At 37.7% G+C, this 22,736-nt stretch overlaps 1 protein-coding gene across 1 annotated transcript in view; it reads left to right on the forward strand.

Annotated features, from left to right (window-relative positions):
* The window catches only part of LOC147355054 (uncharacterized), a 258,489-nt gene that overhangs the window by 136,568 nt on the left and 99,185 nt on the right, over nucleotides 1–22,736 (forward strand). The window contains exon 3 of the mRNA XM_086346594.1: nucleotides 1,735–1,826. Within this exon, the coding sequence (XP_086202720.1) occupies nucleotides 1,735–1,826 (92 nt within the window). The remainder of the gene's footprint in view (nucleotides 1–1,734; nucleotides 1,827–22,736) is intronic.

The following is a 22,736-nucleotide window of genomic DNA, read 5'->3' on the forward strand; positions in this document are numbered from 1 at the left end:
ATCTCTATGGCTGCATTTTCTGTTTTCATCCGTGGACACACAGAGATGTTAAATATCCAAAGTAAAGTAGATGCTGGAATTTCTTTAGATTTCTGACTTCTGATTTTTATATAGCTATTGGTATCTCTGTTATCCTCATGTCGTGTGTGTGTGTGTTAGTTGCTTAGTCTTGTCTGACTTTTTGTGATCCCATGGACTGTCAGCCTGCCATGGAATTCTCCAGGCAAGAATACTGGAGTGGGTTGCTATTCCTTTCTCCAGAAGATCTTCCCCACCCAGGGATCAAACCTGGGTCTCCTTCATTGCAGGCAGATGCTTTACCCTTTGAGCTACCAGGAAAGGCCCATGTCATGGTAGATAGTAAATATTTTAAATAAGGTATATGTTATCATCACCTTTTTAAGAGTCAGAAATTTAGTACAGGACTTTACATTACATAAATTCAGTTTTGAGGTGAGGCTGCTGAAGGAGTATGTAAAATAAGAATTGCCAATAAGCTAAATAGCTGTATACTACTGTCATCTAACAGATGGCTAAACCATGTCGCAGTGCTGTTCAGGCTATTCTCTGTATGCTCTGCAGAAGAACTGCTCTGCTGTTTCTTGCATGCATTTCATGTGTACCTAGGCTGTATGTTCCCATGTTTCGCACTGATCTGTTCCTCTGACTGCAACTGGTCATCTGATGGTTTCGTGAATCTTGCAGACCAGGATGGACTGTGCACAACAAGGTGTTTTACCAGTAGACTCACAGGAGGGCAGCACAGAATATTCTTTCTGATGCCTACCCGAGACTTGAAAGAGACGGTTGTCCTAATCATTTACCTCAAAAGACAATCTATTTCGTAAGCAGTAGTCCTACGGTTGTCTTGAAGCAGGGTGTTTTTTGAGCCTGGAAGTGATCAGTGGAGAAAGGCAGGTTGCTGCTGACTGGCTTTGAGATTTAGCTACACATTAAGGTGAGAATTCTTTTTAGTGCACACAAGTCTTGTAGGCTTAGATAAAACCATGGCAGAAGTGGGAAGGTCAAAGTGGAGGTCTGCTAAACCCAGGCATCCTATTTTAATGCAACTGTTAAAAATAAAAACTTCATTAACAATGAATAATCAAGAAAAAAATTGCCAAATTGAACAGGATCCTGGGAGAAACTTCCCATAAACTAAGACTATTGTGGCCAAAGCAGAATATATGGTCACCTTACTTATTACTAGATTTTCTAGAAATTAATAGAATTTCCAAAATTTTCTTGTATCATTTACCTGTGTCCTTCATTTTCCAACTTCCTATCCTTGGGGCAATTGCTTTACATTTTTCAACTTTCGAGGCATTTATTTCCATATTTTTAAATATGTGCAAGCTGTTTTAAAACATTATTGACTTATTATAGTAGATGAGGATTTTTCTCTCTATCCTTTTTCTACTCCCCCATATAAAATAGCAATTTTTGGTTAAATCTATTTTTGGTGTTTTCATTATGAGTGTGTGTGTGGGTGGGGGAGGGTAGTCACTGCTAAAGTCAAGTATTACAATATAAAAAGTTTGTTGTTAGACCTTTTTCCCTTTGAAGTTGATAATTGTCTCCCCCCCCTTATTTAGTTTTCTTTTAATTAAAAGCTGTCTTTCTATATTCTTCAACAGTTCTGTAAAATATTTAGGAATCCAATATTCTAAGTAGTTATTCTAAGATAATCTGCCAGTAGCTTCACCATCATCTTTTACTTATTTTTGCTAACAGCATCCTTCCTGGAACGCTCCGTCTTCTGTTCCATGACGGTGTGTGGTGTAGACTGCCTGCTCAGCTCTCATCTTGGGACTTCCTTTTGGCAAGTTCGTACAAATTCCTTTCATCTCTTTCCTCTGTTAGAAACTTGTTCTGGATTCCATGTCTTCTTTTTTGTGTATTTATTTAATTTACTGTAGTATATTGTTCAGTTGCTTCTTACAAAAAGGTACCTGGAAAGTTAAAATTTTGGAGACTTGATATTTCTCATTAATTGTGCTCCACTGCTCCGTTTTACGAGCATCCTATGTGTCTATTTGGAAATCCAGGGCTGCTCATATTTCTGAGCTGGTGGAAATTAGTAGTAAGAAACATTTTAATTACTGCTAACCATATGCAAGGGGATATATGTGCACTCTGGGTATTGCCTGGTAGTGTTATTAATGAAAAAAAAAACAAAACTAATTTTTGTGTTCTTCTTGTATCCAGTAGTAATTTTTCAAGAGGCTCAATGGTGTGTAAATTGCTGTCTTTAAAAGTATATTTTTGATCAAATACTCTGGAATATACACAATATACTACAATTACCAAATTAGATTTCATCTCATGATGATTATACTTAACATTTTGTAGAAAGAATTAATGAGTTCATTGCTTGTTTGTATCTTGAGCTTAATTAGAATCTTGTGCGAGAGGAACATATCTACTAGTAACGATTACCAAGATGTATGTTATTTGTGTCATTTTATAATTACAAGATCTCTCAGTTCAGAACAAAAGTAAAATCATTAGAGATGACAAAATACTGATAAAATCTCACACCAAGAGTGAGCTTTAAATCATAATTAAAACAATGAAAAGTCTATTACACTGACATAAATGCTCATAGGTGAAATATAACCAAAGGAAATGAACATTTTTTTCCCCACATCAAGTTGGTAGAGGTGGGGACTCCATGTGATTTTAAGTTACCAATATTAAAGTCACTGTTGTTCAAAGAGCCTCAATAAAGAAAGCTTGTAATACAAAAATCAGTTAGAGCACAGTTCTTCAAAGTGTGACCTGGAAAACATTATGTCCCCAAATAGTTGCTTGTGAGAAATTTAACTTCAATGACATTACAAAAATATCTGAATACTAATTAATATCTTGTTTGTTAAGATAATTTACCCTCAACAAAAACGGACATTTGTCATAAATATTTAAAAAGTAAAACGTAGGTATTCTACTGAAGGTTTTGAAATGATGTCTTCATTTTAAGTGCAGTGATTGGTTTCATAGAGCAAGGGGCATAGAAATTTCTGCGTCTTAGTGAATATCTCATATAGACTCCTTGATAATGAAATAGAAAATAATGGCTTAACTACATGTATATAATAGTAAGCATATTAAGCATTCCTGTGCACATATTAATTGATCAGGAATTATGAGAAAATTATAATGAATAATAATGACTTCTGCTTCTTGAAGTAGCAAAGGACTTAGAATCGGAAGCCTGAGAAAGATATTTGAATTTGGTTGTTTTTTTTAGCAAGGGCAAGTAATATGACTTACATTATTAAGGAGTAAAATCATTTTATTCCATAAATGAATGTTTTACATAACTATTAGAGTTTCACTGGTGGATGCTACTCCTGGGAAGTATTGGATAGGTTTTCAAAGAAATGATATTAGTCTGCCACAACAACCCCTAACTAACGTGGACGCATAGGATCTTTCTTTCCCATTTGCTCTTCCATACTAATCCTTTCAATATATTAGACTTTGCGGGGAATAATATTGCTGGATGTAACACTTACTTGCTGATAGTTAATAAATTTTTGATGCTTTCTTGTTTATAAATGTAATGCCTCTGTTAAAACGTATTTGTTCATTTGTTATAAGAAATATCAGGTCGCTAAGAAATACTAAGTTCTTATCCAAATTTGTCTAAGTGATTTTAGTACTTCTGTGCTTGGGCTGGAAAATATATACACTTTTACTGAGTCAGTGTCTTTTTGCATTCTGGTGATCAGTTCTCCACTCAATTCTCCAAATGGGAACAGACATCTTAATGGAGAACATTTGGCCCCATTTTTGTTTTTACATTTGTTTCTTCAGCTAAGAATATCCCAGTATCTCATTTTCTTTTCTTTATTGCTCTTTTGCATGGGCTGATTGTTTCAATGGTTTTTCCCACAGTAACAGTCACATCCTTTCCCTGTTCACTGTGCTAAATGATTGTCCCATTTAGCACTTATTTGCTAGCTTGATTTCTTGTTTCTGGACTAATTATTTTTCTTTAAAGGGGCACTGGCAAATAGAAGAGGCTGTTAGTCTAAACATTTACTATGGGTTCTATTATCTTCTCTTTCTATTTCACTAACAACAAATACAACATTGACTTAAACAACAGCAAACGGCAAAATCTAGAAGTTGTCAAATCACAAGATGTACTCATGGGACTTTTTTGCCCCACTGATTGACCTTGGGCCATTGATCCCCCTCCGACACACAGACACACTAATTCAAGCTACACAGTTATAGAGAGAACAGCCATGCTAATAAGACAGGACTGGCCTCCTGGCCTCCTGGCCTCTGCACCCTGTTGGTCCAATCAGAACCTACCTGAAATTAAGCTGTTAAGTGTAGGTCTTACTCTGATGGGTCTTTTGAATTTCAACCCTAGATTTTTTTTTTTTTTAATTGCCATGTTTTCTACCAAAGGCAGACAACTGGCTGCAGAGATAAAAAGATAAAAAGACTAGAGCTGACTTTAACGAATAGCGATGGTGAAAGAGGGAGAAAAATCATGAACGAATTTAAACAGCTGGCTTCCCTTTGTCCTGAGCCCAGCCACATGCTTGAGTCTTAGAGATACTCTTAGTCTTATATGATAAAGTCCCCCTTTAAAAATTCATGCTACCCTGGTTTGGATTTTCTTATTGTTAATGAAAGCATTCTAAGAAATGTATTTCTCAAGACCCAAGATGTTTTACCTTAATATTGTCTATACTTCTTTATGGAGAAGGAAATGGCAACCTGCTCCAGTATTCTTGCCTGGAAAGTTCCATGCAGAGGAGTCTGATGGGCTACCGTCCATAGGGTCACAAAGAGTCAGACACGACAAAGCGACTGAGCACACATACTTCTCTATGTTATTACAAAATAAAACGCGAAATAAAAATGAAACATTAAAAACATGATCCCTCACTTCTGGCAGTCAATAAAGAAAAGTTTCTGGGCTATGATCCTTCCTAGATGATGTTGAACAGTCCCAAGCCCTTGAAATTCCATAACTGAGTGTCATGTGGTTGATGATATACCAGTGTTTTCCTGGTATATCAAAGGCAAGAATTTTACTTTATTCTGTAACAAACACTTTACATATTTTATTTATTCCTGAAAGAAAATATTTATATATTAATTTGTATTTTTATTTTAGTTTCCTTTATATTTTGGCTATCTTTTCTAAAAGGAAAAGAGTTAGCTTTATTGCTTTTGAATGTTTGTGTGTGCACATACAAACATATTTGTGTGTATATCTATAACCCACCTATATGTAATATATGCACATAAAGTTTTGTGTGTACATATATATGTGTATGTATATATATATATATACACATATATAAACTTGACATTTGTTAGAGCATTTAATTTTCCCCAGTTACTCCCATAAAGATCAAAGGAAATCTTAACCCACATTAAAAAGTGCATAAAATTAAAGCAAAACCATTTATTTCATTTTAGTGTGATTCCTCGCTTTCTTCAGAGGTTATAAAAATTTAAGCAGCCACACTTTTTTTCTTTCTTTATTTAGAAAATTCTAATAAAAGCAGTGATGTAGAAAGATCTTTCAAAGGTTTTCAGGGACTGCAGGCCTTCTTTGATTTGTAGTTCCAAAAGTAAGTTTCAGGATGACATCAGCAAGATGGAGACTAGGGAGCCCCAGACCCTCCCAAAAGAGACATCCATTCAACAATACATGGACCAGTTCCCTCTGTGAGAAATTCAGAACCAGTTAAGAGGCACTTGCACCCCAGGGGAGCAGTGAAACCAGCTAGCAACCAAGTCAGTAGGAAAATTTATGACACCCACTCTGCCAGGCTGCATCTGGAGAAAACTCCCAGCTCTTGGCTTCTTTCTAAGGAGGGAAAGAGAAGAATGAAACATATATACAACTGTTCAGACTTTTGGGGGGAGTGTGCCTGAAGGACTTGTTTCTGTCTTGCCTGAAGCTAAGTGCTGACAAGAAAGGGTACCAGGTCCAGGGAAGCTGAGAATTAGGTGTTGATCTGGACTAGTCCCTCCCTCTAGCTCAATGCAGAGGAAATCCCCTACTCCTGGCTTCTCCCTGGGGAGGGAAAGAGTTGGAACATGTGTCCAAGGTTCAGTTTGGTTGGGAGAGGAAGGGAGTTCTCTCTTCCTTTACCTATATTTTTCTTAGATTTTTTAATCATCTCTTTATTTTTCATTTCAAGCTTTAAAAAAAAAAAAAATGTACCAAAAGAACATCAGGAACACAGCATGAAATCTATCCTCTTAACAAATTTTCATATGTACAAGGAGAGTAATGTTGACTACAAGGCCCATGTTGTAGAGGCAATCTCTCAGACTTACTCATCTTGCATAGCTGAGCCTTGCCTGAGCATGTCTCCCCATATGGCATGCTTGCTGAAGATCATTTGACTGTAAATGCCTCTATTATTTCTCAAGATTGTTTTAGCTATTCAAAGTCCTCTGTGGTTCCCTGTGAATTTGGGGTTTGTTCTTTTCTATTTCTGCAGGAAATGCCATTGAGATTTTGATAGGGATTGTACAGACTCTCCATATTGCTTTAAATATTAGATCTTAACAATCAATGAACATGGGATGTCTTTCCATTTATTTGTGTTGTCTTCATTTTCTTTCAGCAATGCTTTATAGTTTTCAGTGTTCAGATCTTTCATTTCCTTGGTTAAGTTTATAATTATTTTATTATTTTTGATACTATTGTAAACGGGATTGTTCTATTAATTTCTTTTACAGATGGCTGTTAATAGAAACACAGCTAGTTTTTGTATACTGATTTTTATGTCCTGCAACTTTACTGAATTCATGTATTATTTCTGTTGTTTGAGATTCTGCTATCACTTTTTTTAATGATGACTTTTGTATTCTCTTTATCTTAATTGGAGTATAATCGCTTTACAGCGTTGTGTCAGTTTATGCTGCATAGCAACATGGATCAGCTATATGTATACATATATCCCTTTCCTCTTGCATCTCCCTCCCACCTACCCATCCCACCCTCTGGGTCATCACAGAGCTCGGAGCTGAGCTCCCTGTGCTGCACAGCAGCCTCCCACTGGCTCTCTGTTTAACACATGGTAGTGTATATATGTCAGTCCGTCTCTCTCGGTTCATCCCACCGTCTCCCCCCAACCCACCCCCCGCTGTGTCCACAAGTCCATTCTCTACATCTGTGTCTCTATTCCTGCCCTGCCAATAGGTTCGTCAGTACCATTTTCCTAGATTCCATATATATGTGCTAGTATGTAATATTTTTCTCTTTCTGACTTACTTCACTCTATATAACAGACTCTAGATTCATCTACATCACTACAGATGACTCAATTTTGTTCCTTTTTATGGCTGAGTAATATTTCTAACTGTCTTTAGGTAGAGTCTGGGGTCGAGGTTTTCTATATATAAGATCATGTCATCTGAAGACAGGGACGGTTTTACTTCTTCCTTTCTTCTTTGGATGCCTCTTATTTATTTTTTTTCTTGCCTGATTGCTCTGACTAGAACTTCCAGTACTGTGTTGAACAGGGATGGTGAATGAGAGTGAGCATCTTTACCTTGTTTCCAATCTTAGAAGAAAAACTTCCAACCTTTCACCACTGAGTATGATATTAACCGAGGACTTGTCATATGCAGACTTTATTATGTTGAGATACATTCCTTCTGTAACCAAGTCTGTTCTCTGCACCTCTCAGGCATCTAGAATATGCTGGGTCCTGGAAGTGCTCAGGGTCAGGCAAGACAGAAGTCAGTCCCTTGGGCAGCCCCCAGAAAAGTTGGAATGTTGGATGCACAGTCCAATCTTTCATTTCCCAGGGAGAAGCTGGGATTTGGGGGTTTTCATCCATTTGCTGAAGGCTGAGTTACATGAGTGTGTGCATGCTCTTCCAAACTGTTATTGTTCTCAACAGGCCCCAACATATGACCTTTTCCTGGCAGTGCTCAGATTCAGGCAAGGTGGAAATAAGTTCAGAAGTATCAGATCTTTGGCCCAGTCATTTCATTCCTTCCCCATGCTGAAACTGGGAGTTGAGGGTTTCCTTATGATTATGTGATGTTGTGTCAGGGGGTGGGCTTGTGGTGCTAGGGAATATCAAATTTTCCCACTGGTTTCAATAAGGTTGTTTTCATACTTGCTAGAAGTTTCTCAGCTGGTTTCTGGACTGCTCATAGAGAATCTGTGTATTTTTGCTGAATCTTTGTGTCCCTGCTGGGAAGGAGATTAGAGGACTTCTTATTCTGTCCTCTTGTTGACATTATTCCTCTTTCCCTTCACTTTAAATACATTTATTAATTTATTTCTGCATGTTGAGAATCTAAACTCTGGTGATTCTGAGGGTAAGTTTCATTATACAGACTGCCACAGGTGCTTTGTTCTTGTCATGATTTTCTTTGTTTTCTTGTTTTCAGAATAATGATTTGTTTCTTCATCTTCAAGCAGTGACCAATTAGTTCCTCTTCCTTTTGTTTTATAAAGCATTGAGTATTGGAACATGTTTCAAACTGTTATAGTCAATATTCCTATTGCCGCTCAATTTAGTCCGTTTGTAAACAGTGGTACCCTTTCAAGTTGATTCTTGAATCCTTATGGTACGGTCCTAGTAGTAGTCTTTGATAATTGCTTGTCTTCTGGATAAGATGTTTCACACTAATCTTGTACATTTCTTCCCTAGCTATGGGATTGGCCATTTCTGCAAAGATCTCTATTCTTTTGGTAGGAAATGATACATTAAAAACTACTATGTTGGTGTTATTCCTTAGAATTTCAAATCTTTGATTTAACATTCTTTTTCTCATTATCCTAGTTAAACCGTTCTGGCATCTATTGCTGTGCAACAATAAACCCTAAAGCTTAGTGGCTTAAGGCAACAATTTGTTGTTATCTCTCAAAATTTTGTGGGTTGACTGGTCACGTGGGCACTTCTTCCTCTGGAAATGTCTTTAGATTGCAGTTAGATGGTGCTCAGGCTAGAATCACTGAAGGCTTAAATGGGATGTTGTACAAGATGGCCTCTTCACTCGTATGTCTGGCACCTCCACTGGGAAGGCTGGAGAGCTTAGGACTGGCCTGTCATCTATGTCTTTCTCCATGTAGTCTCTCTACAATGGTAGACTGAGTTTCCTCATAGCCTGTGGATCTCAGAATTGTCAGGCATTTTGCTGTGGTTGCTGGATTCCACCAAAATAAGTGTTCTGAAGACCAAGGCAGAAGCTACAGGTTTCTTCTGACCTAATCTCAGAAATCACACAGAACCACTTCCACCACAGTCTAGTGGTTAAAACAGCCAGCCCATATTCAATGTAGAAGGGCACTGGACTTTTCTAAAAAGGATTCACAGGTTACTGGTAAGGTACTGGTAAGCCCATACTTGAACATTATGTACTGTGTATACCATCAATGTTAAAAGCATCATTTAAAAGCATGCGGTGGGATTATATTAAATTTTTATTTACTTGACTATTCCTAGTCTAGTATGTCCAAGGCACTATTCTAGGAGCCGAAGATACAGTTGCCAAAAAAGATACTCACTCACACTCACAAATATACTGACTAATCTCAGTTTACATTCTTGACCACCAACGTTAAATTCAATATAGGGCAGAACTAGAGAAGGAAATACATACTGGGGGGCATGGTTCATCGTGGGACCAAATGTGTAGATTGGCTGCCATGTATACCAACCTTGTTAATAATGTCACTTAGACACTGAGCAATATACAGTAGTGTTATTTAAAATTCTCACTTTATTTATTCATTTACTTTAAAGTCAAACTTGCACGTTCCCTCCTCCTCACTGTTATTTTAGCAAAAGCTGATTGATACAATTTTTACAAGATCAATCTGGCTTCTGTGTTGAGAAGAGATTGGAGGAGGGCAAAGACCAAAGCAAGGAGAGTATTAAATAACTGATTGCAAAAATCCAGGCAGTAGATGATAGTGGTTTGGATTATCTAGGGCTTCTAGGAGATTCTGATGATCTCCGTTCCTCCTCTTGGAAGACATCTGTCAGGTCCCATGGCTTTCTAGTTATTCATAGGTATAAGAACAAATTCTTTTTTTTTTTTTTTAGATCATTTATTTTTAATTGGAGGATAATTGTTTTACAGTATTATGTTGGTTTCTGCCATACATCAACATGAATCATCCATAGGCATACATATGTCTCCTCCTCCTTGAACCTTGCTCCCATCTCCCACCACACTCCACCCCCTAGGTTACCACAGAGCACTGCTTTGAGCTCCCCAAATCATGCAGCAAATTCCCACTAGTTATCTATTTTGCATATGGTAGTGTATGTTTCCATGCTGCTCTTTCCATTTGTCCCACCCTCTCCTTTCCCCCCACAAGTTCATGTTTGAAATATATTGTTCTAACTGCAGCTCAAAGTCAAAACTCTTTCGCCTCTGACCACTGCCTCAAGCCCAATCCCAGGTTTGGCCTGTGGCTGGAGACGAGCGGTGAGAGCCAAGGCAAGGTGTGATTTCCTGCTGCCTTCTGTTTTTCTCTCTCCTCTTCCGCTGTCTACCTCTTTTGGTTCCCACAGAGTGTGGATGGGATGCAGGGGGATAAGAGAAGGTGTCAAAAGTCTTAAAGCTTGAACTGTGATTGTCGCTGATGTCTTTGTGGACTCCAGAATGCAGGGATTAGTCCTTTGGAACACTGTAGGGACATCTTGGCCACCCTACCAGCACACCTGAAGTCTTCAGGCAGCCCTCTCACAGGACATCCTTAAGACCTTAGCACCTCCTGTACTGGTGCAAGTGAAGGCTCCTCCTTGTTCTTCTCTCTCCTTGTCCCGCGCTTTCCATCTGCTCATGTTAGCTGTAGGGGACATACGTCAGGTTCTCTCAAGAGCTCCCTTTCCTTAACCCACTCAGCACTGGCAGTACCAGGGACTGTATATTCCATAGAGGTGGGGATGCCACTTTCTTGCTCTTCCAGGCACTCCTGATCTCTGTGACTGATTCTCTTGGAGACTCTCCTCAACAAGATTGAAATGGGGGAGTAGAGGGCGAGACCCACAATACTCTTGTAGGCTCACAGCTCACGTCTCAGATCATTCTCTACTACAGAAACTTTAGCATTGTGAGCACGTGCATGCTCAGTCATGTCCAACTCTTTGTGACCCCGTGGACTTCTGTCCATGGAATTTTCCAGGTAAGACTACTAGAGTGGGTTGCCATTTCCTACTTCAGGGGATCTTTCCAACCCAGGGATCAGACCCATATCTTCTGAGTCTCCTGCATTGGCAGGAGTATTCTTTACCCCTGTGCCGCCTGGGAAGCCCTTTCTTTACCATTGCTTTCCCTTTAAATCAACTTGAGGTGGGTAGAGGGGGAGTGAAGGAATCATACCTGATTTTGGTTTCTTTTAATAAGCTCCAAAGTAGATATTTGGCAGCTCTTCGGTGTTCTCTTTAGAGTGAAATTTCTTTGAACTTTTATCCAATATTTTCAGAACATAGAAAAGTCTAATTAGATACCCTATTTAAGTTTTTTCTTTCTTGATTTAATTAAAAAATTAATTTTCTTATAAGATCATATATCATCTGTGCTTTTGATTCATGTTCCATATTTATTTACTAGGTTTAATATACTAAGGTTTCAGCTCTTCACAATTGGCCCCTAAGAGCCATGATATAAGAATATTGGATTTTGCTGATTTAAGAACGTGGACTGAGGCAGACTGGGTCTGAGTGCAGCACTTTATCTCTGTGTGGCTTTGTTGTCCTCTTCTTGTCCGTGGTGACTTGGTAAGTGATGAAATATGTGCTTCTTTGAGTAAAATGACTTTGAGGTGAGAGAAAACTTTAGTACAAGTGGAAAAGGCAGCTAAATTGCTGGATAAGCATGTGTTAGGAACCACATGACTTTTAACTGGGTGTGTGCATCACTGATCTATGTGTGATGCCCGTTGTCTCACTGTTCACACTGTCTGCACTGTTCATTGAAGGTGTGAGCTGAAGGTAGCAAGGTGTGAGCTAGAGGCTGGACGGAGATTCGAGGAGCTGCAGGAACTACAGGCACGTTCATTCTCTCCTGGCTGATGCAGCAGCCATAGCAGGAGACACGCTGTATTCTCTCCTCTAGTGGTTGACCCAACAGACACAACCATGATGCAGCAGTAAAATACCCCCGCTTTCTTTAGATGGAGCTCATACATCTGTCAGAGAAAGCAATGGCACCCCACTCCAGTACTCTCGCCTGGAAAATCCCATGGACGGAGGAGCCTGGTAGGCTGCAGTCCATGGGGTTGCGAAGAGTCGGGCATGACTGAGCAACTTCACTTTCATGCATTGGAGAAGAAAATGGCAACCCACTCCAGTGTCCTTGCCTGGAGAATCCCAGAGATGGCGGAGCCTGGTGGGCTGCCATCTATGGGGTCACACAGAGTCAGACATGACTGAAGCGGGGGCAGCAGCATACATCTGTACCACACAAAGTAGCCCATGATGAAGTGAGCACTTCGTGATGAGCATGTGCAGTGCTACAAATGAGCTCAGCTGTTACATAGTCATTATTTACAAAACATGGGGTGAGAGAGCCTGAACATACCATCTTGGCTAATTTGCTCTCTCCACACAGTGTGCTTTAGAGGAAAGCCAAACACATTTTAATTGGTTACATACATACTCAAGTAGAGATTTTAGTTCCTAATCTCCTTGTAGCTAAGTGAGGCCACGTGACTAAGTTTTGCCAGTTAGATGTAAGCAAAGTAGTGTGTGTGATTGCCAGTTTAATTTTGTATAAGGAAATGACTTGCTTTCCATACCTTCTATTAATACTTCCCATTTTCCATGGCCTAGAATGTGCACACGATTGTCCTTGACAGTTTTAAGTATGTACATGAGGTCAACACTCCAGAAGATCACTGAAGAAGAAGGAATCTGGGTTTGCATATGACCTAATGGATGTTCTGCCTTTCCCATCTGGGACTCTTACAAGAGAGAAAAGTAAACTGCAATCTTGTGTGAGCCGTTGCATTTTGCAAGTCTTTTGTTATAGCTTCTTAAACTCCTCCCTGATTAGTACATTATATTTTGTTTTCATATTTTAAATTGCTTGACATAGTCCTTTTAAATTTCTGGTTTCTCATGCTTACTTTTTAATTTTTCTCTTAATATAGTGAAGAGATTTTTGTGTTTTATTTTTCAGGTAGATATATATGGACAGTATATTCCTTAAACCATTTCATCATGTTATCTTGTCTGGGTATAAAATAATTGCCACATCATTTTTCTCCTCAAATTCCAGACAGTTTTGGTTTTATGGGTTCAGTGAGAGGACAGGCCTGCCTTATTTTTTATTTTTGTTTTTTATTCTTCAAATGTAATCTATTTCTGCCTGAATTTTTAAACAATCTTATTTTGAAATTTAAAATTGTGTTTAGTTTATATTTAATTTATCCTATTTTATATCAGTTTTGCCTGGAATTTTGTAAACTTTTTAAATTATCAATGTCTATACTTTTTTTCTACTTCAGGGTATTACTATTTTTTCCTTCTAATAAATCATTGACAATTACTTCTCCCTTTCTCAGTTATGGTGACTATTTAAATGTTGAATTTTCTCTTTCACTGTAGCTATCATTTTCTTAGAGAATTTTTCTAGATTTTTACTGATTTAAAGTTTATACAATCTTAATTTTGTACTTGTTCCAATGCATATTTTAATTATTTAATCTTTTATTGTGCTTTTTTGAAGACTTTGCATTTTAATTTTTCTCTGCCAGCTCAATTTTCATTTGTGTCATATCTCTTATTTCACTGGCTCTTTGAGCTCTTATATTTTATTGAGATTAAAGAAAAAGAAATGATATAAGCTTTCCTTTTATTTCTTGGATGAATATTATTAAGAGGTATACATCTGTATGGTTTTTAGGGTAATAGCTGTGTTCTTTCTTATAGATCACAGTGGGTTGTTATTTTAAAGTTCCCCTATTTCCCATTTCTTGATGATTTCTTTAAACTTGAATGAGGAATTATTTCTCTGGGCCTGATATTTGTCAAGTAATATGATGGCTTTATTCCCTTTGAGTTTATATATTAATCACACCTTTATTGCTAGAATTCCCCCATCTGCTCTTAAGCTGACAGCCAACTTCATGAACACAACCTCCAGCAAATTTCTGGTGTATAGCAGGCATTCATTTAGGATGACTTTGTTGGATAGAGTGAGAAATTTCTTCTGTTCTTGTTTTTTTATTCTTAACCTGTGAGAAAATAAGTTTATTCTGGGAATTTAAAAATATTTTGAAATTTGGCTAATTTCCTCTGGATAGTACATGACCAATATAATTTGTAGATGACATTCTTCACTCTGCTCTAACTGAAATTTTTATTTATCACCAAATAGCAAGCACTACCCACTGTCCTCCACTAAGTGTTCAGCACAAGACATGGGTGTTTGCTGAATGGATGGAAAGAGAGAGACAAAGGGAAGCATGCTGGAAAATCAGTATTAAGTAAACTGGTCTGAGAGGACCCTTTCCAAACCATTCCTGTAAAATGGAATAGCTATTTCAGAGGTCTTGTCAATGATTATTTAAGAACCTATTGAAGCTATAATTAGAGTGGAAACCATTAATCAATAATTGATTTTTAAAAAATACTGATTTATTTGGCTGCATTGGTTCTTAGTTGTGGCATGTGGGATCTTCGATCTGTGTGGTATGCAGGATCTTTGGTCGTGGTAATGCAGGATTTTTAGTTAGAGCATGTGAACTCTTAGTTGCAGCATGTGGAATCTAGTTCCCTGACCAGGGGTCAAACCCAGGACCCCGGCACTGGGAACACGGAATCTTAGCCATTCTACCACCAGGTATGTCCTAATAATTAATTTTTTATATGTTTTTTTTTTTTCTCTTATGACTCTCCTTACTTCTTTTTCATTTTATGTAAAGATAGAGAAATATGCATCAGTTTCCATTAGTCAGCATCGTTACCTAAATGTTCTAATATTTCACCTCAATTTTGTTTGAAGTCTCTTTATGCTTTGAAGAGAAAAGTTCTTGTTTTTTGAACTAAACAAAACATGAATTGATGCAAACATCAAGCTCAAAATTGTGCAGAACTGGCATTGACTTTCCTAAAGGTGCACAACTGCCTGTGAAAAAGAATTATTTTGTCTAAAAATCTTCTGAATGTTCATGAAAATTTATAGACACATTTTTGCATCTCACTCTGGGTAGTGGGACTCACTTTTAGGTCTCCCCAGAAGTAAGTAATGTGTGGAAATGACCACTTAGGGTGTCTTTACAGAAATAGTTCTACAAAAGCAACTTGCATTAGAAGCTTATGACAAATACAAACATTTCTAGCAAGCACCTTAATCATAATGCATATCCACTGTCTTCAAACTTTTAAATGTTTCTGTCACAAAAGCACTTATAGGCTTTGCAGCATTTCTTACAGGCTTTGCAGAAGATTTCCAGACATTGAGAGTCTATTCACCTGGTTTTAAATATCACCTAATCGTGTGTGTGTGTGTGTGTGTGTGTGTGTGTGTGTGTGTGTGCGCGCGTGCGCACTGCACATGCGTGCGTTAAGTCACTTCAGTTGTGTCTAACTCTTTCGACCCTATGGACTATTGCTCTCAGACTCCTCTGTGCATGGGTTTCTCCAGGCAAGAATACTGGAGGGGGCTGCAATTTCCTTCTCCAGGGGATCTTCCTGACCAAGGGATCAAAACCACATCTCTTAACGTCTCCTGCAATGGCGGGCGAGTTCTTTACCTCTAGTGCCACCTGGGAAGCCCCACCTAATCATATCTCTTCATCTAATCAGATTAATCCGTATAGTATTTTTCAAATGTAAACTACCTTCTGTATTTAGGTCCTGAACTGTCACATTGTAGAACTGGCTTTTATTCTAGCGGAAGTTCCCTGGTTAATCTGGTTCTAGTTCTCTCTTTACTATCTTAATCTTACATATTCTCCTAAATCCTTGTTCTTGATGCAGTGACTAGTCTTAATCTTTTGGCCACTGTGATTTCTCTAATCCCTATTTGTTTAATTTTGATCTCTAGTTCCAAGTTGGTTATTAATTTTCAGCCTTTTTTGATACCTTACCTCTCAATTCTGTCTAAACTATACCTTCATTATCTGAATTTGACTCCACTCTTAATTCTGTGGTCTCAACTATTGAAAGTCTTGGAACAACAATACCACTGGTGAATTTGTATTTACTGTATATGTGTGTTTGGGTGTGTGTGTGTATATGTGATTATAGCACAATTTAACAAAATAATACATATTACAAAATATCCTAAACTGTGCCCCAAAATTAACTACTATTCAAATTGAAAACAATACAGATGTAGTTTTCCATCATGCTCTTATGTCTATGACTTCTCCAAACTCTATCAATTTCTTTAGAGACCTCAGTATTGCAGAAATAGAGGACTCTGCATTTCCAGTTGTTTGGCTGCCTCAGGATCGAACACAAAACCACACAATCATGCATCTCCTTCCTCAAATTAAGGATTACTGAAGAATATTGTCTCCTTGTTATATCACACCTTCCACTGCCTGAGAAGTAATAAAACTACCAAATTAAAAGTATCGTTAGGTAGAGGAAGAGGGGGTAGGAAAGAAGAGTATTGCAAGATCTTATATTTATTCTTGGGAAACTGATGTATTAATGAAATTAAATTCTTACTTTGGTAAACTTATTTCACCCCTTTTTAAGATGAGGGTGTTATCTCTTCTTAGATGGTTTGACAACTAGTGACAGAATTCTTTTGGGGTAACTTAGTAATAATTCCTGTTCTCATAATATTTTTCACTCCCATGAAAAAGACATAAAAATCATCTTGTCCTTGTATGTTTCTTGTTTGGGATGTTGGTAATATATTCTCTCGAGCAAATGAGTCATGAAGGTGCAAGGGCATAACATTTAATAACTGGTGAGCTTCATCTTGAACAGTCAGCACTTATTATAAATATATATGGGAGAAAAACAGAGTAGAAAACCGTAACCCAGGAAAGAGAAATAGTGACCAGTAGTTAATGATGAGTCTGTTACAAAATGTAGCTATCACTGTGATCTTAATTTAAATATATTAACATATTTATAGGAGAATTTCTAACAATTTTTCTGTATTTTGTGTTAAAGAAAATTCAGACTCTTCCTTTCTTTGTGTATCTTTAACCACGTCTAATTTTGACAGAAATATTCTTCCTACTCTTGTGTTTGAAACTCCATGATGTTATATTTTGATAAGTTAGCTATTTTCTATTGAATCAGCTATTAGATAATTACATTATAAAATTGTCATTTTTTTGCTTCAGGATGTTTTTCATTTGGCTTCTGCTTTAGTTTGTCCTTTTACTTTTCAGTGCTCCATGTTTTCTCAATTATTGTGATTTTGCTCATTTTAATTGCTTTATCATGGATCCCTCAACTGTTTTTTTAATGTCATGTATTATAAATATAGGGCCAGAGATGCACCATGCACTTTATATGGTTGTTGAATATGGATAAGATGGGTCACTGCTGGGGGTAGAGCTTTCTGTCTTAGGATATGATGTTTTCATGGTACCTGTGATACCATAATTACTCTGACATTCCATGGAGGTAGAAGGCTTTTGCAGTAGAGAGTGACTATAATGAAGTCACAATTTCTACCTCAAGCCATGGTGATAAGAATGCTAAGTCTAATATTTTCTTATTATAGGAATGTAGTATCCCTTTTAACCCTTTAAAATTATATGTCAGTATGCACTGATAAGGACAAGAACATATATTTATAATCTCATATATTTCCTCACCAATTAATAGGGTAGTTGAAAAAAAAAAATCACTATAGCTCAAAATCCCAAGGGTACCTGGCAGCGAAGCATAGTGTTCGATTTGCAGAAAAGCTTCCAAGCCTGCTTCTACATACAGTAAAATGTTTTACTGAGCAAAGTAGATCATGAAGGAGAAAGAAACAAAAAATGAGATAGAACACATGTTATTTAAGATTCTAAACATGTTCTTAAAACTACAGTGGGATCAGACACAACCTAAATGATCTAAATTTGTGTTGCTCTTAATAGTTTGTTTGAAAAAATTAACTCAGCATTTAGTTCTAGAGTTGAATTAAGGTATCTGTACATGACTACAGTTTTAATATTCTCTTGAGAGAGCAAATCAAGTCACAAAATAAACCCACTGCTTTGCCAAGCTGTCGCCAACACTCTGGCTGCAATATTCACTTTCCTTAAGCAGCCAAAGTCCTTGTGATTTTAAATCCAAGATTTAAAAAACTGTTTTGGAACTCTTCCTACTGAGTGAAATTTCATGATTCTCTCTCACTGCCTTTGTTTAGTAACTGCACAGAATTTTTTTTTTACTGAGTCCCGGAGCACATGGAAAGAGGAAATCATTAAATAAATGTGTAATCCTTGTCTGGCAATAGAGGCTGGTATGGAGAAGGCAATGGCAACCCACTCCACTATTCTTGCCTGGAGGATCTCAGGGATGGGGGAGCCTGGTGGGCTGCTGTCTATGGGGTCACACAGAGTCGGACACGACTGAAGCAACTTAGCAACACTCACCAAAGAGAGAAAGCAGAATACCAGGGATGAGTCCAAAGTTCTTGGTCAGAGAAACAGGAAGAATGGATGAGAAATACTGCATAAATCTTGGGGTAGGGATGGAAGGGACCTAAACAATTTATTGTGGTCATGCTATGTTTATTTTACTTTTAATTTCCCTGCAGCTTTATTGAGATATAATTGATATATAACATCATGTAAGTTTAAGGTGTGTGATGTGATGACGTGGTACAGGTGACATTGTGAAATGATTGCCACAGGTAGGTTAGTGCACACCTCTGTCACCTCTCTGATTAGAGCTGTTTTTGTGTGTATGGTGAGAACACTCAAGATCTATACTCACAGCAAATTTCAAGTATATAATACAGTATATTAGATCTGCACTCTATAGTAGATCCATAGAACTTATCTTTTGGCTGGAAGTTTGTACCATTTGAACATCATCTCCTCATTTTGACTACCTCCTAGTCCGTGGCAGCCACCATTCTACTCCCTGTTTCTATCAATATGAGTTCCCATAGAACTATTGTCTTTGTTTCTATGAGGTTTTTTTTTTTTTTTTTAATTTCACATATAAATGAAAGCATAAGGTATTTGTATTTCTCTGTCTGACTTATTTCACTTAGCATAATACCCTCTAGATTGATGCATGTTGTAAATGGCAAGATTTCTTTTTTCTCAGTTCAGTTCAGTTACTCAGTCGTGATACTCAGCTTCAAAATCAGTCTTTCCAAAAGGACTGATTTCCTTTAGGATAAACTGGTTGGATCTCCTTGTAGTCCAAGGGACTCTCAAGAGTATTCTCCAATACCACAGTTCAAAAGCATCAATTCTTTGGCACTCAGCTTTCTTTATAGTCCAACTCTCACATCCATACATGACCACTGAAAAAACCATAGCCTTAACTAGACGGACCTTTGTGGATAAAGTAATATCTCTGCTTTTTAATAAGCTGTCTAGGTTGGTCATAACTTTTCTTCCAAGGAGCAAGCGTCTTTTAGTTTCACGGCTGCAATCACCATCTGCAGTGATTTTGGAGCCCAAAAAAATAAAGTCAGGCACTGTTTCCACTGTTTCCCCATCTATTTGCCATGAAGTGATGGGACCAGATGCCATGATTTTAGTTTTCTGAACGTTGAGCTTTAGCCAATTTTTTCACTCTCCTCTTTCACTTTCATCAAGAAGCTCTTTAGTTCTTCTTCACTTTCTGCTATAAGGGTGATGTCATCTGCATATCTGAGGTTATTGATATTTCTCCTGGCATTCTTGATTCCAGCCTGTGCTTCCTCCATCCCAGCATTTCTCATGATGTACTCTGCATATAAGTTAAATAAGCAGAGTGACAATATACAGACTTGATGTACTCCTTTTCCTATTTGGAACCAGTCTGTTGTTCCACATCCAGTTCTAACTGTTGCTTCCTGACATGCATACAGGTTTCTCAAGAGGCAGGTCAGGTGGTCTGGTAGTCCCATCTCTTGAAGGATTTCCCACAGTGTGTTGTGATCCACACAGTCAAAGGCTTTAGGGTAGTGAATAAAGCAGAAGTAGATGTTTTTGTGAAACTCTCTTGCTCTTTTGATGATCCAGTGATTTGGGGAATTTGATCTCTTGTTCCTCTGCCTTTTCTAAATCCAGCTTGAACATCTGGAAGTTCACAGTTAATGTACTGTTGAAGTGTGGCTTGGAGAATTTTGACCATTACTTTTTAACGTGTGAGATGAGTGCAATTCTGTGGTAGTTTGAATATTCTTTGGCATTGCCTTTCTTTGGGATTGAAATGAAAACTAACCTTTTCCAGTCCTGTGGCCACTGCTGAGTTTTCCAAATTTCCTGGCATACTGAGTGTAGCACTTTCACAGCATCATCTTTTAGGATTTGAAATAGCTCAACTGGAATTCCATCACCTCCAATAGCTTTGTTCGTAGTGATGCTTTCTAAGGCCTACTTGACTTTGGATTGCAGGATGTCTGGCTCTAGGTGAGTGATCATACTATCGTGATTATCTGGGTTGTGAAGATCTTTTTTGTATAGTTCTCCTGTGTATTCTTACCACCTTTTCTTAATATCGTCTGCTTCTGTTAGGTCCATATCATTTCTATCCTTTATTGAGCTCATCTTTGCATGAAATGTTCCCTTGGTATCTCTGATTTTCTTGAAGAGATCTCTGGTCTTTCCCATTCTATTTTTTTCCTCTATTTCTTTGCACTGATCACCGAAGAAGGCTTTCTTATCTCTCCTTGTTATTCTTTGGAACTCTGCATTCGAATGGGTATATCTTTCCTTTTCTCCTTTGCCTTTTGCTTCTCTTCTTTTCACAGCTATTTATAAGGCTTCCTCAGATAGCCACTTTGCTTTTTCGTATTTCTTTTTCTTGGGGATGGTCTTGATCCCTGTCTCCAGTACAGTGTTACGAATCTCCGTCCATAGTTCATCAGGCACTCTGTCTGTCAGATCTAGTCCCTTAAATCTATTTTTCACTTCCACTGTATAATTGTAAGGGATTTGATTTAGGTCATACCTGAATGGTCTAGTAGTTTTCCCTACTTTCTTCAATTTAAGTCTGAATTTGGCAATAAGGAGTTCATGATCTGAGCCACAGTCGGCTCCCGGTCTTGTTTTTGCTGACTATATAGAGCTTCTTCATCTTTGACTGCAAAGAATATAATCAGTTCTTTTTATGGCTGAGTAATATTCCATTTAATATCTATATATACCACAACACAATTTGCCTCTATATCTTGGCTGTTGTGAATAATGCTGCAATAAGCATGGGAGTGCAGATATCTTTTCAAGATAGTGATTTCCTTTCCTTTGGGTGTATACTCAGACATGGAATTGCTGTATCATATGGTGGTTTTGGGGGGCTTCCCTGGTGGCTCAGATGGTAAAGAATCTGCCTGCAAGGTAGGAGACCTGGGTTTGATTCCAGGGTCAGGAGGATCCCCTGGAGAAGGGAATGGCAACGCACTCCAGTATTCTTGCCTGGCAAATCCCGTGGACAGAAGAGCCTGGTAGGCTACAGTCCATGGGGTCGAAAAGAGTCAGATAGGACTGAGCGACTAACACTTTCACTTTCATGATAGTTCTATTTTCAGTTTTTTGAGAAACTGTTCCCCATAGTGGCTGCATTGATTTATATTCTCACCAACTGTGCACAATGGTTTCCTTTTCTCCACATTTTTGTCATCCTTATTATCATTATCTTTTTGATAAAAGCCATTCTAACAGATGTAATGTAATATCTCATGGTGGTTTTGATTTGCATTTCTCTGATTTGTGATGTTGAGTATCTCTTCAGGTACTTGTTGGTTATCTGTATATTTTCTTTGGAAAAATATCTGTTAAGGTTCTTTGCCCATTTTAAAATTGGATTATTAGGATTTTGTTTTTACTTTCGTTATTGAGTTGTGTAAGTCCCTTAAATATTTTGGATCTTAATTCCTTATTTGCTCTATGGTTTACATATATATTCTCCCATTCCATAGGTTGCTTCCTTATTTGTTGATTATTTCTTCTGCTGTGCAGAAGCTTTTTAGTTTTATGTCGTCCGACTTGTTGATTTTTGCTTTTGATGCTTATGCTTTTGATGTCATATCGAAAAATTGTTGCCAAGACCAGTGTTGAGCTTTTTTTGCTGTGTTTTATCCTAGGCATTTTATGGTTTCAGGTCTTTCATTTATTCCTTTAATCTATTTCAGGTTGCTTTTTGTGAGTGGTATAAAATAGGAGTCCAGTTTAAGTGGTGAAAGCAAAAGCTGTGTGAATAAGGTTGAAGGAAGAATGAAGTTCAGGACAGAAAATTAAGCTTCTGAGCAGTTTGGAATTGGAAAATAGGACAATAATTGAAGAAGAGTATGGAAACAATTTTTTTAGAGATGTCTGCCAGTGGTAGTGATCTAAGAGAGAAAAAATGATCATGGAAAAGAGGGAATAGTGATCAATATTGGAGTGACCTATTTGAGCAGGTTAAGACCCTAGAGTCAAGGGAAGGGGTTGGGGAAGAGCTTGGGTCATTCATTTTTAGCATCAAAAGAGAAAGAGTGATGTAAAAGCAGATAGAGTGGTAAGAGCTTGAAAAATTTCTCTTATGATATCATCTGTCCTTTCAGAGAAATAGGAAACAAGACCATCAGCTAAGGAGAAATGGTCCTGGAGATTTGAGAACAGAGATGACATGAAATAATTATCTAAGTGAGCAAAAAGA

This window comes from Bos grunniens, chromosome 17 (genome assembly GCF_055505025.1).
Source record: "Bos grunniens cultivar Pamir isolate PY7600 chromosome 17, Bosgru_T2T1.0, whole genome shotgun sequence".
In the NCBI taxonomy this organism is placed as follows: Eukaryota; Metazoa; Chordata; class Mammalia; order Artiodactyla; family Bovidae; genus Bos; species Bos grunniens.